We start from the raw sequence: 16717 nt of genomic DNA, 5'->3' as shown, positions 1-16717 counted from the left end.
GAACAAGGATCCCACTTTTGTTTCACCCCAGGCTCTGCAAATCACACAGCCACTCCTGCCAGTAGATTTCTCTTACTCAAAACCAAAGAGGTCCTAGCTGACACCTAATATGCCTTGCACGTGGCTCTACATGAGAACTAATTCTATATAATCCTCTTCCCATGAGATAATATCACTCTGTAATATGTTTTATTGGGTTGAAAGCATTTTTTCAAGCCCCCTTTTTCACACTAAATGGTGAAATTTCCAGCAGCCCTATTTTAGTTGCCTTTTGCTTTTTCAGTGACTAAAACTAGGCTCCAGACACAGAACTCACACTCAGGGTACGTTTATGAATAGATATCAATATTACCAGTCATTCAGACAAAAACATCCTCAAGGGTCATCACATCCAGCTCCAATGACAGGCAAGAGCGACGAGGGCTTAGTCTATCAGCTACTTATTGACAACGGACTAGGTAAAGCCCACCTCCAGTTCCATGTGATCACAGGACTGGGCCGGCAGGTGAACACCATTCCACAGACAGCCCCGACCCTCAGAGCAGGCTGTTCAAGTCCAATTTCAAAGAGTCTGCATGTGTCTTCCCCACCTAACCCCCAATGCCAAAATACTTAGCAACAGCTATTGCCTATTTTCAAAGGTACTTTAGTGTGTTTTACAAAACTCTCAGCAAAAAAACTGTTTAATTTTAGATCGTTATTGTACTATCTCTTCCCTTCACAGTCCCTAGTTAGAATATCAAAAAAAGAGAGAGTGTGTGTGCATGTTAAATGATGAACAAATGAATAGCCAGGGAAGAAGAAGGGAAAGCAGAAATGGAAAAGAAACGGGGTAGGAAACAGGAAAAAAAGATAAAAGAAAAGGAAAGGAGGGCGAGGAGGGAAGAAACCAAAAACAGTTGCACTAACTGGGTTAAATCAGATTTAACTATGTCTTATTCCAATTTTACTTGTGACATAGAATAATGCTGTCGACTTCCCAAGGCTATGGTGGGAACTAAATGAGATGCGGGAGTGCTCCCGGCAAGGTGTCTTGGCCATATGTACTTGTGACTGAAGTTGAAGCTGAACCAGTATTCCCATCCACATGAGAAAATCAAAAAAGTCCTACATGGGCATCAGCCACTAGGAAAGCCCATTTAAGAGAATTCACACCAATTAGTATTGTTGGAGAAACTGCTGTGTTGGAGTTTGCTTGTTAACAGAAATGTGAACAGTGTTTAATTCTATCAAGATGTAGTCAATTCAATTAACAAGACCGTGTCTAGAGAACCTCTTACACATGAAGGAGGAGGAGGAGGGGAATTAGCTCAAGCTGTCTGATGATCCTTGTCCACCACCCTCCGTAAATGTTTCAGTCATAGGTGGAAACAGCAACTATGAAATGCATGCCCTGAAACAGACACAAACTGGGGTACTGGCAAACCTCAGAGACAGTGCAGATTGGGTTCCAGACCATTGTAATAAAATGAGTATTGCCCCAAAGCAAGTATCTCAATGAAGTATCTCAATCATTTTTCAGGTGGAGGTTGTTTTTTTTTTTTTTTTTTCCAGTTTCTTAAAAATGCAACACCTATGAAGCTCGATAAGGTGCAGGGCAATAAAACCAGGTCTGACTGCACTTCAGTCAGAAAGCTGAGCCTCAAGCAAATCGTGAACTGCCTGCTCTTTCTTCATCCTTGTACCACTGACAAACCATCTTCACTTTTTATAGCATCTGATAGTTTAAAACACATCGGTACATATTCCTTTAATAATCCTTTCCAATAACAGTGTAGGATAGACACAGAAGGTGGTATTCAGCCAACTTCACTATGTAAAAATACCGAAGTGACAACTCACCAGTGATAAAATCAGGTCTGAACCTCGGCTCTCCGGCCTGTGCCTCCAGCTCTCCAACCACCTGGCACCACCTCCCCAAGCAGCACGTATAAAACATGGGATTCCCCCCGCCTTCCTGAGGTCAACGTAATTGACCATGAGAATCCCTGTAGGAAAATGATTTTCCCTAATTCCTAACTTCCCAGCAAAGATGTATTTTCAAAGTCAGTGGACACTGGGAATACGATGTGAACTCATATTTTTTCCACAGTTGGTCTTTCAAATTCCGCGAAGGCGAAGCGGCCACTTATCACACTGGCATGAGAGAGCGTAGCAAACACAAACTCCCTGAACTACTGCAATTAATATTATTTGACAAGGCAACATAATTCTGAGAAAAATGCATTAAAACCAAATCCCTGTGTTGCTCCTCAGATTTACAGCATGCAGGCACCAGCAATGGCTTTGGTCATCCAGGGAGCTCTATGGATGTGTGTGTTTTCTTTTGTTTTGCTTTGCCATCTTTTAAAAAAGCTAAGCACTCAGCCATCTTTTAAAAAAGCTAAGCACTAGTTACTTTATTTGTCTCATGAGACTTAAAAAACACACACATATTACATGTATAAATTCCCATTACAAGAGGGGCAAACAATGTTGATTTCATAGCAATAAGTGAACACTGTGTTACATACATACACACACACCCAAGAGGAATATGACAAATGCATTTCTGATTTCTATGCATCTACATAAATGTGTGCATAGACATTTCAAAATAATGAAATAGATATGTGAGGGTGCTATCTGTATTGTCCTGTGACTTGACTTTATTTATTTTTTTTCCTTTTTCTCAAACATCTGTCTTGGCGGCCCCCAACATGCATGTGTATGAATGCATGCCACGTGTGCACGTACACTTGGAGTTTCAAAGCACTCCTCTCTATTCCATGAAAGGACAGGCCAAATACATCAAATCACTCCATTAGTGATGAACATTCAAGCAGTTTCTGGTTTTTGACGAACGCAAACAATGCTGCAAAACCATCACTGTATGGGCACATCCCAGGATGCGCTTTTCCAGAGCACGTTTCAAGAGGTAAAATCTGCGGAATCAAGAGAATTCGACACAACTCTTCAGATTTATCAATGTGGGTTGATTTTGTCCAATTGCCATTAGGAAGTTTCACCAAATTACACTCAGTCATGTGGGAGGCTGTGTACCCCAAGATCACCAGTAGAATAAAATCAACCTTTTAAAATCATCCCTCAACCAAGAGCATAAATATGGCAACTTCCTTGTTGTACCTTATTTGTCCCTTGTCATCAGCATGTCGTCTCTGTAGAGCAGCAATCTTCGACCTTTTTTGTCTCATGTCACACATGAATTACTAAAATTCTGCAGCTCACCAAAAAAATATATCTCTTTTGCCAATCTCACAAAAATTAATTTTGATTCATTCATACTGGACACATTGTTATGTTGGCGGTTGTCATTTTTTTTTATTGGACAGTCTAAGGGAGAAGAGGTCAGTGCCCCTGACTAAATAGTCAGGTGCTGCATGTTGTAGAACTTTGATGGCAGCCCAGTGTGCCACAGCCCAACAGTTGAAAACCACTGGGACAGAGGACAATGTGCTGTATGTCCTTGGGCAAGGTATTCAACCTTCCCGTGTCTCAGTTTTGTCACCTCTAATATGATGGTGATAATAATACCAAACTCAAAGAGTTACTTTCTGGGATGTTTTGGTACATTTGCATCTTTTCCCATGTGATTGTGTCTCCTTCCTCTTTGGTTGATTCAGTCAGTTAACCCGTATTTCATGACGGCCCACAGTATGTCAGGCACCACTCTAGTTGCTGGGGACAGAGCATGGGGACAAGACCAAATGATAGCTCTCATGGGGCTTCCGCCTCAATGGGGAGGACACTATAGAAACACATAAATGTATGAAGTTCTATCAGGTTGTATTAGCAAAGAAAAACAAAGTAGGTCACAGAGCTAAGAGGTAATGGGGGTGTTATTTTAAACAGAACGGTCAAAGAAAGTTTCTGTATGACAGGACACTGAAAAAAATGAGTACTGAGGCCAAGGGGACAACAAGCACCAAGTCCTGAGACAGGAATGCAGTCCAAGGAATAATGCCAAATGTGATGGGAAAGGAGGGGGAGAGAAAAGAGAGAGGCCAGCTGAGAGGAGCCAGGGACCCAAAGATGAACTAAAAGGAAGAATCTGAATTTTATACTAAATGCTAAACTGCTACAAACACAGAGAATAGCTGAAACTCCAGGCTGCCTCCCCTGGCAGATCCCTCAGGTCTGACCGCGAGCAGGGCCCACTTGCCCTCGGAGCAAAGCCTCACCAGGATGGAGGCAATCAGTGCGGCCTTCACGAACTCAGGCCAAGAGTCCAAGCTGAACAGACTCATCGAGTTGTACAGCCATGGCCCTGACCCCCCACGTACACCTTCTTCATTTGACCCAAAAGCTACACTCAAAGCATTTTTCTTCTTCTCTGATGCACGGTGCTCTTGCTGATGGACAGACCAGGGACAGAAACCCTGACCATGCTCAACCACCAGAAGGGTGAGAGCAGCCTGCCACAGGAGAACACAGAGCCCAGGCAGGGTGGAAGCTCACGGCGCACCCGGGGGCAGCGAGCCTACCTCTGCAGATGGTCCCGTTCCCCACGTAGCCCGGTTTGCAGGTGCAGCTGTGCCCACGGACAGTGTTGGTGCAGATGGCATTCTCATCACAGTTGTGCTGCCCACCACCACACTCGTCGTGCTCTGTTTACAGGGTGAAAGAGAGAGACACCTTTTCTTAAGTTGGAATAATTGCTGTGGAAAAAACTGAGCTGGAACTCCCCAAATAGGAATGACCATGACCAGCGTGTATCAGGGCCTTATGGCAAGCCTGGCAGTTCCTACGCCTGATGGGTTGAAATCTCAACAGCTCTAAAGGATGGCTGTTATTATCCCCACTTTGCAGATAAAGTAAGTGCATGTCAGAGAAGTCAGGTGACCTATGCAAGTCACAGTTCTGATATGTGCTTCTCATTGGACATTACTTCTTCCACATTCTGCGAAGGTTTCTGCAGAGGCAGCGGTTCTCAACAGGGGGCAATTTGGGGTCCTCTCCGCCCCCTGAAACATTTGAGTGTCTGACAATACTTTTGATTATCGTGATTTGTGATAGAGGAGGCCACTAAAATCTAGTGGACAAAGCCCAGGGACACAGTTAAGCATCTTACAGTGCACAGGACAGCCCAGCACAAGAATTCATTAGCGCACAATGCCAATGGTGCTGAGGTTGGGAAATCCTTCCTTTAAGGTCAGAAAAAGCAAGAGACACACCTACATGAGAGATTCTATGGCTTCTTTTGGAAAAAGAGAGTGACACTGAAAAAGGAAGATAGTTACATAGCCTGGCAAAGGAGTACCGGCTGACAATCATTTCCAAAAAACTGGTACTGGGCACGGGGCAGGTCAGCCAGTGCAGGGCTGTGCTCTGAGCAGAGAAGTGGTTTATTCACATGACACTCTAAGGGCTTTCAGCAGTTTAACACTAATTTTCCTGAGATCCTGTTTACATAGGGCTCAGAATTTCAACTCTGGGTTGAATGTGTAGTAACGCCATTATATAGAGAGGGGGCAAAAGTAGGTTTAGAGTTGTTCCTATAGAAAATACAATAATTAATAAGGAACACTACAAGAATAAACTCTTTTGAATACTCATAACTGTAAACCTACTTTTGTCCCACCTCGTATATTCAAATAGTGGTGGCATCCTTGGTCCCCAAGGTGTGGAGGACAACAATCCAACACTACAAAAGGGACTGAAAGTTTCCAAGTTTCTCAAGATTTCACAGATAACTATGCTTTCCACTCATAATGAGGACGTTTAAAGTCATCTAAGTAAATAAACACTATGAGAAACTTTGTCCTTTAATCCCTTTAACATCTGCTAGTATAACTTTTCAGAAATTTTAAGAAGAAAAGTCAAGTGGGGTTATTCAATCATAAATTATAGAGCAAGAATTGAAACCCCAGCTAAAAAAACCCAAAGAAATAACACTAATTGAACGCAACCAACAATTCAATACAGTTTGTTAACAATTGTGTCCTATTAGACCAATGTAGCAACCAGTTGAAATACCATCTGTCTTCATTAATTTTTATTGTAAATTCCCTAAAGGAGGCCCAGAATGAGAAAAGTTAAATTCTACAAAGTAGAGCTGTTTTAGTCACCCACGTGCACACACAGGACTATTACAGATCTCTCCCATTTTCATCCCTTTACCAGCCCCTACCCAGCCCCCACCCCCACCTTCACCGTATTGTCTGTGCCCACAGGCTATGCATATATGCATGTATGTTCTTTGGCTAATCTCTTCCAGTCACCCCCACCCCCGCCCTCTGAGATCCGTCTGTCTGTTCCAAGTATCCATGCCTATGGTTCTCTTTTGTTCCCTAGCTGATTTTGTTCATTGGGTTCCACATATAAGTGAGACACACATGACTCTTGATTTAACACCTTGGATTTTTTTCACAGAAAATTCTTCTTTAGGCCTTAAGACCAACCCAGATTGTCAGTGAGAAATATGCACAGATTGGTTCGCAGTGAGCGGGGAGAGAAGATTCATTATGACACATGTCTAGTCTGTGCTACAGTCATCTCTAGCAAACTCAAAAAATAGTGTAACCCTGTGGGTGTCTCGTCAAATGTACACACCTATCAAGCACCTGGTGTGGGCAGTGTGATACCAATGATTTTAGGGATGAAAGAAATCTAAGAATATAGATTTTGACTCCAAAAGCTTTCCCACCTCCTTTTTAAAAGTCACTTAATATATACAAAAATAAGTAGGTAAGATCTCAGCTCAAATGAACATTTTAATAGGGGCCACCAGACGGCAATGTGTAACACAGGGAGGAGGGATAAGAATTATAAGTAGGTGACCTTATACTCTATCATACAAACAAAACACACTTTACAGTGAAAGGGGGTGTTCTGCTAATAATTATGCTGGGATGACAGGCATAACTCAGAGTGACCTACGTAAGCCTGCAAGTGTGGTTGTGCCAGATGAGAAGAACAAAGACCAACTAAGAGTTCATTGCAGGAAAGAAACTTCTGCTAATCAGGAGAGAAGCTTTCTTGTAAAACACACTCTTGAACTAGTCTTTAAAAAATGGTCATAATTTTTTAGCCAAAATTGTCAATGAAGTTAACAGTTCAGGAAACAGAAAAGAAAAAAACCAGTGTGAAGCAAGGTATTGTTTTATGCAACTTTCCAAAAGTTTAGGCCATCCTTACCTACCTGATCTTCTTTCTACAGCTTTGCTGAGGCATGATTGACAAATAAAATTCTAAGGTACTTAAAATGTACAGTGTGATAATTTGATATATGCATACCTTGTGAAAGGATTCTCCCTACTGAGTTAATTAACACATGCACTTGACCTTATCTCCTAATATTATTAAAGCAAACCCTCTTCTCCAGTGAGGGGGCCTCATCGCTGCCCGACAAATGCATGAGTTCATTCCTATTTTGTCCCGCTGTTTCCCCAACTCAAACCAGGCTCTCCCAATGCAGCTGGAATACCTGTGCCCCTGCCCAGCTTCACACGCCACTCCACACCCACTCTCTTACCGAGAGCTTTCTTCACCTGCCCTTCAAACCACACGAATTCCACCTATCTTGAAACTTATATTAAATGTAATGTCTTTACCTCTTTGTAGGCAATCACATCACAACATGTCATGATATTTATGAGTTTCATCATCAATGTCTTATTAACTAATTAATTTTGAAGAGAGGAATTATAGTGTACTTTTCTACAACCCTGATGTTGCCTAATGTTTTCTACAACCATCACTTCCTCCTGTAGTGGTACTGAGCCTAGAGAGTGCCAAGCATCACACTAAACTTTGTGCATATTTCACTTAATTATCCCAAGAGTCACATGAAGTTAACTTTGCTCATTTTAGAATGAAGTAACTAAGACCAAAAAAAAAAAAAAGGGCATTAAACAACCTGCATAGGATTACAAAGCTAGTAAGTGGAGGAGCTCGGATTTGTGACTCTCGACATTGGGGCGACCACAGCATCCCTTGGCAGTTGGAAGCAATTTGGCTGTGGCTGTAGCTAATTAAGCCAAGACACATGGGAGGAGTTCCATAGTGCCACAAATGAAGACTAGGTTTTTTCCTATACTGGCCACAGATTCCCATTTAAGAACTGACCTGTCCACAAAGGGAACTTGCTAGCTACGTGAACTTGAGTCACTCAGCCAGTCTATGTCTTAGTTTCTGAATAAGTACAGTATGGATAATAATAGAGTCTAGGGTGGTTGTGAGGATTAAATTAACTACTACAGGTCAAATATGTACCACAGCACATTGCAGCTAGTAAGTGCTCCATTAGTATAATCTGTTTATTGTCATCGTTACTATTGCTCCTACTACCACGAGTAGTACTACTTCTACTGCTACTAGTACTACTATTACCTTTACTACTGCAATTACTTGTGAGCACACACAATTGTTGGTTTGTGGTAAAAATGAATTTAGAAAACTTTCTCTTTCCATTATAGGCTGGTAGTTCAGGCAGGAAGACTATGAATAGAAAGACTTTTGAAGATGAATTAGAATACCTCTCTAAAGATCCAAAGGAAGTATTTGCTTAGATTCACTATGGATACCAAGAAAGAAGACTATGGGTTGGAAAGATGACAGATGTATGCTTAAGATTGCTGATGTATGATCTGAGTTTGATTATAGTACATTTGGAGTGTCAAACCTCTCAGGACAGAGGGTAATGATGATGGTAATTATCATCACGCTGGCTAATATTTATTGGGCACTCATGAGCACTGTCATTGTCACATAATGCCTTCTCCTTCCTCTTTTCTCTTTTACAGAATAGCTCTGAAGGACTCTAACTAATCTACCTCTGTAACACTGTAAGCAATTTTAATCAATAGCCATTGCCAGTGAACACATTGTTGTTCTTAGAAAACTAATCAGGACCCAAACAAGCTACTGAAACAGTCAATTCAGCTGTGGCTGCAAAGGCCTCGTGTTCAGGGTCTTGCTGGCTTGTGGCTTCACTCCATTCAGAGAAATCTCTTATATTTTACAAAATTGTTACAATAACCTCCCCGGGATGTGCCAAGCAGGTCTTATCAGTCATATTTTACAGGTGAAGAAATTGGGGTTTGGAGTGCATCAAAGAGGCTTTTCCTGTAAGTTCATAGATAGTAAGTTTTGCCTCTGGATCTCAAACTCCCACATCCTCATTCCTTCTCCTGCATTCTTTCCAAAACCCCACCTTATTTTGTGACAAAAAGATTTCCACAATGTTGACCACTGTGTAGGTAGTATTTACTTAAAAAAATAATTACCCACTTGAAGTTGCAAAAGCAGAAGAGTCCATGGTGCTCTTCCCACAGCTTCCCTCAATACCATGTCACATAGCTGCAGTCCAACATCAAAACCAGAAAACTGACATTGGTACATTACTGTGGACTGGTCCACAGACCGAATTCAGTGTACACCATTTTTTAAACTTCATTCACTGTGCGTGTGTGTATTTATATGTACAGTTGTAAGCGATGTTACAACATGCAAATGTATGTAACACCAACACGATCATGCTATACCTTTGTGTTTGCACCTCCTCACCATCCCCCTACACCCATCACCCCCAATCTCTGCCACTGTCAACTAAAAATATGCTCTGTATAATTTTGAAAATGTTACATAAGTGGAATTACACAGTAAGTGAATTTTGAGGCTATTTTCACTGAGCATAAGGTCCCCGATTCCATCCAGATTGCTGTATGTGTCCACAATTTATCCTTTTTCATGCTGAGTAGTATTCCATTACTCAGATGTATCACTTTGTTCAACCATTCACACATTGAAGGATACTGGGATTGCTTCCTGTATTTTGCTGTTATGAATAAAGTTGCTGCGAACATTTAGCTATGTACAGGTTTTTGCGTGAACATATATTTTCATTACTCTGGAAAGAATGTCCAAGCTGTGACTGTAAGGTCATCTGATAAGTATATGTTTTGTTTTGTAAGAAACTGCCAAAGGATTTTTCAGAATGGCCATACTACTTTTCATTCCCAGCAGTATTGTATGAGTTTCTCCACATCATTGCCAGCAATTGGTATCATCACTTTTTAAATTTTAGTCATGAGTGTTTGTGTGTCATGATACTGTCCTATGATCTTAATTTGCATTTTGCTAATAGCTAATAATGTTGACCATCTTTCCACATGTTCATTTGCTATCTATATCTTCTCTGTGGTGAGGTATCTGTTTATGTCTTTTGCTTATTTTATGATTTCTTTTTTCTGTTGAGTTTTAAGAACTCTCCATATACTCCAAATATAAGGCTTTGTTGGATATGCTGTTTGTACTTATTTTCTTACAACCTAAGTTTGTATTTTTATCCCCTTAGCTGTTTTTCATGAGCAAAATGTTTTACTTTTGATTAAATCCAATTTATCTACTTTTAATTTTATGGAAGGTGCTTTTAATGTCATATCTAAGAACTGAGTATAAATCTAGGTCTCAAAGATTTTTCTCCTATTTTCCCTAACACCTCTGTTGAAAAGGCAATTTTCCTCCATTGCATTGCTTTTGTATCTTTGTCAACAGCCAGTTGGTTATATTTGAGTTGCTCTGTTTCTGAATCCTCTCCTCTTCCACTGGTCTGTGTCTGTCCCTTTGTCAACAACACTGTCTCGATCACTTTAGGCATAGAGAAAGCCTTCATATCACATCATCTTCTTTTTAAAAATTGTTTTAGTTCTAGTTCCTCTGCATTTTTACATAAATTTTAGATTAAGCTTGTCCATTTCTATAAAAAGTCTTATAGGGATTTTAACAGGAATTGTGTTAAACATATAGATCAATTTGTGGAGAACTGGAATCTTCATTATAGTGAGTCTCCCAATCCATGAACACTATTTACTCATTCTTTGATTTTTTCATCAGTGTTTTACAATTTTCAGCATACAAATCCTGAACATATTTTATTAGATTTATAACTGGGCATTTCATTTTACTTTGGAGCAACTGTAGATTATGTTTTAAATTTTGGTTTCTATACATCATTTGCTAGTATATAATAACAAAATTGATTTTTGTGTGTTTATTTTATACCTTGAGACCTTGTTGTACTTATTCCGTATTGTTTTATAGATGCCTCAGAATGGTCTACATAGACAAACTATACCACCTGTAAAAAGGACTAGGTTTGTTTCTTCCTTTCCAATTTGTATGCTTTATTTCCTTCCATCGGCTTGCTGCACAGGGTAAGATATCCAGTGCTAGGTTGTATAAGAGTGCTGAGAGCTGATAAGATTGGTTGGTTATCAATCTTAGGATAAAGCATTCAGTCTTTCACCATTCAGTGCAATGTTAGCTCCATCTCATACTGCCTGCCAATGCTGGGTGGAGGTGGAGGTTCAGCTCCCTGCTGGGACCCACTGACTCTTGGGGGAGAGTGGAGTGCCAGTTAGCTTTGCATTGCACGGCCTGTTCCTTCTCCATGTGGCTGGGTGCAGTGGAGGCAGAGCTTCATGCTGGCCCCTCTGACGTTTGTACAGAGATGGAACCAGAGTACTGTCTGCCTCTGCCAAGCAGGTACTCCACTGACATACGGCTAAAGTAGGACAGGTCTTTCCAAAAAGGCTTTCTGCTGCCTTAGTCCCCCCTTTTCCTAGTTCTCCCCCTAGGAAGAGTGGAGCTGGAGTCTCCCGGAGATTTTTTTCTCCATGCCTGTTGATGGTTTTAGGCTGCAGACTTCCTAAGCTCCTCATGGAGATATATGAGAGATGAAAAGAAAAAGGGGGGGCGCATGCTTTCTTGTTCCTCAAGGCCAAAGTTCCTCAGTAGTTCGCCTTCTTCTTTTCACCTTTCAGAGTGTTCCTGGGTTATTTGTTGTGTTATATCTAAGAGATTTTTATCTGCAAGAGGAAAGGCCTGGGAGGAATGGAGCTAGTCCATCTTGACCAGACCCGAAAGTTGTTAGTGTCTTTAATTGTATTTTTTAAAAGATGTTATTTGTTACTTTTAGAGAGAAGGGAAGGGAGGCAGAAAGAAAGTGAGACAAACATCAGCATAAGAGAGAAACGTCAATCAGTTGCTTCCCACGTGCCCCTAACCGGGGACCAAACCCACAACCCAGGCACCTGCTCTGATCGGAAATCAAACCGGCGACCTTTTGGTTTGCAGAATAATGCCCAACCCACTAAGTCACACCAGTCAGAACTTCAGTGTATTTAATTTTAAAGCAACTAGTCACTTTCCTTCTCTACTTTTCTTAATAGCACTAATAATTAGGATTTTTTCATAAACATACATACTATGAACACATTTATTAATTTAGAACATCTATTGAGCAAATATTATGAGCTAGATGCTGTTGTAACTGTTTATATCATTTATATGGGTTAAATATTATTATCATTCATATTTTTAAGTGAGGAAATAGCCACAGAGTTTGTAAGTGACCCAATGTTATAGTGTGGTAGGTTTAAACCAAGGTAGTCAAACCATGCTGAAGAATTAGAGCCAAGTGGTTTTAGTCATTCTTGAAATTGCGTAATCTCTTACAATCCATCCATCACCAAGTCTTGTTGATTTTTCTTCCTCAGTATCTTTCAAATTCGTTCCTATGTCTCCATTTCCACCACCCATATCCAAGCCACCACCCTCATCCATGCTACCATCATCTCCCCCACATCTAAGCTACCATCACTCTGGTGGCTTCCATAGCTTCTCAGTGGATCCACTCATGCTCATTACTCCCCCTTCAATTTACTCTTCACACTGCCCTTAAAGTGATTTTTCAGGAATTCACATGTGGTCATCTTACCATTCTTTCTAAAACTCTTTAGTTATTTCCCATTGGTCTCAGAATGTGGATATACATTTTCAATATGACCTCCAGGGTCCATCACAGTCTAACCCCCACCTAACAACCATAGTCCACGTTCACTTTTGCTGGCTCTGTTCTCTCCACACCATCTCAATCTTCTTCAGTAACAGGACCTTGTTCTCTTGGCTCACAGGCACTTTTACATGTTCTCCCCTCTCGGCCCAATTAACAGCCCAGTTAACACTTGCTTATCTTTGGTAACTGGACGTATCTCCTCAGACAAAGAACGAATCTCCTTGACTGGGAAGCTTAGCCTGTGGTATACCCATGTAACACCCAGCACCTCTCCTTCAAAGGGCTAATTAGTTACAATTTTATGTTTATTAGTGTGTTTTATTAATGTTTGTCTGCTATACTGGAGCACAAATGAAGACAGAAAATACTATACCTTTCATTTCTTTATTCCTAGGCTCTAGCAAAGCTTATGGAACCTAGCAAGTGCCTAATGCAAATACCCGTTTTATAAAAGGAAGGAACGTAGGTAGGAAGGGAGGGAGGAGGGAAGAGAGCAACAGAAAAAGAGGGACAGCAGAACAAAGACAGTAAAAGAGAGTGTTACTGTCTTTGGCACTAAAAGCTGCAGAGAGGTCAAGGAGAATTAAGACCAAAAAATGGTAATTGAATCAGGCAGCTACAGGAAGCAGGAGAAAAGAGCTTATAAGTGAGACATAATTAAGTGATGCTAAATTGATATATTTATTTATCACAGTGACTTTGTAAGAGGAGGAGAACGGGATATGTCGGGGACCCACTTTGAGGCAGGCCATGTGTCTCACAAAGAATTGCCGGACACACTCCCTGGACTCGGAGAAAAAGACTTGCAAATCACATATCTTATTAGTGACTTGAATCCAGAATATATAAAGAACCTTTAAAACCCAGTCACAAAAAGATGACTCAATCAGAAAATAGAAGCAGCATTTACATAGACATTTCTCCAGAGAAGACACACACACGAGGCTAACACGCACACGAACAGGCGCCCAGCATCTTCAGGAACCAGGGGGCCCCAGCGAAACCACTTCCACCCACTGGAATGGCTATAACCAAAACGACAGGCTGTAAGTGTTTACGATAATGTGGCGGAACTGAATCCCTTGTGCATTGTTAGCGGGGATGTAAAATGTTTGGGAATTAATTTGGCAGGTCTGCAAACTATTAAACACAGGGTTACCGCATCTTTCAGCAATTCTACTCCTCGGTATATACCCAAGAGAAATGGAAACACATGTCCACACAAAGACTTGAATACAAATGTTCATATCAGCATTATTCACAACAGCCAAACTGTGGTAAAACCCAAATGTGAATCAGCTGGTGAATGCATCAAGAAAATGTGGTATTGCCATATAATATAATATTATTCAGTAAAAAAATCCAGAATGAAATACTGCTATGTACTACATATAACATGTATCATGGATTAACCTCAAAAACATTTTACTAAATGAATGAAGTTCATTTGTACTTTGTTGACCACAAAATACCACATGTTATATGATCCTGCTTACATAAAATGTCTAGAATAGGTAAATCTAAAGAGAGTGAGTACCTAGGGCTAAGCTGGGGGGAATGGGGTAGGATTGTTAATGGGTACCAGTTTTGTCCCTGGGGTGATGAAAATGTTCTAAAATTAGATTATCAAAATGGGTATACAACTCTGAAAATATATTTAAGACCACTAAATTATATATTTTAAGTAGGTGAACTTTATGCGACCTAAGTTATATCTCAATAATGCTCTTAAAATTATTAAGGAGAAAGTTCTCAAATAAGTCAAGACATTTATCTCTGTGCCCATGTTCTAAGACAGGCATGTTCAAGCTCATCAGAAGTCATTCTTGGATGAAATGATTTTCTGCAAATGCGGATTAGAAATGTTATTTTGCTAATATGCAAGAAATATGCCATACTTTGTTAATTAAAAAGCAGCATTTATTTAATAGTAATATTTTGGCAAAAGCAATTATGTATAAAATGTATGCATCAATTACAAAGTGATCCCCAATTTCTTAAATGGGAAATCTGAAAATCTATATCGTATACTCAACAAGAACATAAGCTATTTGTAACATAACACAGTGCTTGAATTAAAGAAACACCTTTCTAAGTCAAAATGAATACAACTCTAAGCCCCCTATTTGCCAGAAGGAACAGCCCAATCTCATGCCTTACTGGGCTCCTTTCCAGCCCACTCTGTCCTCTGCAGGAACCCACTACGGCCCTGCAGGTCTTAGACACAAGATTGTGAGAGACCTATTTGATTTTTACACTGATTACTGCCATTCTCCGTACAAATGAGCCTGAAGCCTTGTTAATTCCCTGCTAAACTCAGGTGCTACGATTTTTGCCAAGAACAGGCCCCCTAGTATCAGGGCCCTGAATTGTTGAGTGTACCACAAATCCACTCCCCCTACCCTGGAGGACACGACTTTAGGAACCTACAGATCTCCATCTTCCCTCTCCTGGGTCTAAACTACTTTACTTTAGGCCACTTTCACCTTCCCAAACACCAAACCAAAAACCCCAGCATCTCCTGGGCAACTGCTTCCCAATGAAAGTGGACTCACTCTTTCCATGGGCAAAGAGGCTTTGGGTCTCCAGCTCTGGAAGCTGTCCTTGACTCAGAGCCTGGAGGAGGAGAGTTTGGGGCAGAATGGGCATGGCAGTAGGGTTGCAGAGAAGATGGGGATGAGAAGAGCAAGGAAACTAGCTAGTTCCCCTCCCTCCTTTGTGTGCGTGTGATTTGCATAAAATAGTCCTTTATTTCTAGTATTGCATTTTGTATACATCTTTTCTAATTTCCCCACAGGACTAAGAAACAATACACAAAGTAGTTAGCCAATCAAGTGCTTTTCTATTTGGATATATAGTGTTATGTATTAACTATGACAGGTTATACATAATACATATTAATCACTTATATATGATGTTTGTACATAAATAGGAAGTCTACAAGACATATGTTAAACTATTAACAATGATTTGTAAAGGAGGGGAGTGAACAGAGGATAAATGGGAGGCACTTATGCTGTTTATTCACTGTGTACTTTTAAAGTTTTTACAATCAACATGATCATTTATTACTAAACAACAGAAAGTTTGGGGGGTTGTTTTGCTTACTTTTAGGTTTGTTTGGGGGTTTTTTAGAAGAAATAAAACGGTTTCCACATATACCCAGGTTTGCATGGAAGAGCAAAGCTGCAGCAGCTGACAGATTGGGAGACAAGTCCCGCGAGATGTGTCAAACTGCTGCACTCGCTCTGGCTTCCGTGTGTGTGAAATGTGGGCGAGAACGCTGTGGCTGCTGAGCAGAGAACTTGGTTTTGTCTCTACACCCTCAGATCTGTACAGATTCTATGACAGTGGAGATGTTCAAGAAGCATTTCTATAATGAATGTTTATGAAAAGAAATTTGTTAAGCACCTGTACCAATTGGGGCACATACTAGGTCCTCCGAAAAATGCAGAGGCCCTCACGACCACCACCACCACCACTACCATCATCACAGTGTGGTGTTGGCCTATGTCTTCCATGAACCCTTCCTCAACAACTCCAAGAAGATTTTTCCAGGAGCTTTGTCACCCTCCTTTATATCCCCAAGGCTCTGAGTCCAAATCCAGTGTTGTCACTTGCTTACTTTGTGATCTAAGCAAGAATACCTAATGTCTTTGAGCCCCAGGGTTGCCACCTGAAAATGGAAGCAGTGAGGCCCACCCCACAGAGCTGCTGGGAAGATAAACTGGGAATGCGGGACAAGTGTCGAGCAGCGTGCCAGCTAAGTAATGTGGATTCAGTGAGTGCTAGTTCTGCTCCACGGGGATAGTTAGAAATGCATCATCAAACTGCAAAATTAGGGAAAAGCTGAACTGTGGACAATGTTTCTGGATTTCTTTTAAAACACCCAGTCCAATAGGAATATCCAAAATGAGA

The 16717-nt window shown here is 40.8% G+C and overlaps 1 protein-coding gene across 2 annotated transcripts in view; it reads right to left on the bottom strand.

Moving 5' to 3' along the window:
• NELL1 (neural EGFL like 1) overlaps positions 1-16717 on the bottom strand; it is a 729686-nt gene that overhangs the window by 280681 nt on the left and 432288 nt on the right. For both annotated transcript variants that reach the window (XM_028515811.2, XM_028515812.2), the window contains exon 14: positions 4485-4607. In XM_028515811.2, the coding sequence (XP_028371612.1) occupies positions 4485-4607 (123 nt within the window). The remainder of the gene's footprint in view (positions 1-4484; positions 4608-16717) is intronic.

This window comes from Phyllostomus discolor, chromosome 6 (genome assembly GCF_004126475.2).
Source record: "Phyllostomus discolor isolate MPI-MPIP mPhyDis1 chromosome 6, mPhyDis1.pri.v3, whole genome shotgun sequence".
Classification (NCBI taxonomy): Eukaryota; Metazoa; Chordata; class Mammalia; order Chiroptera; family Phyllostomidae; genus Phyllostomus; species Phyllostomus discolor.
This window is presented reverse-complemented; position numbering and strand designations above follow the sequence as displayed.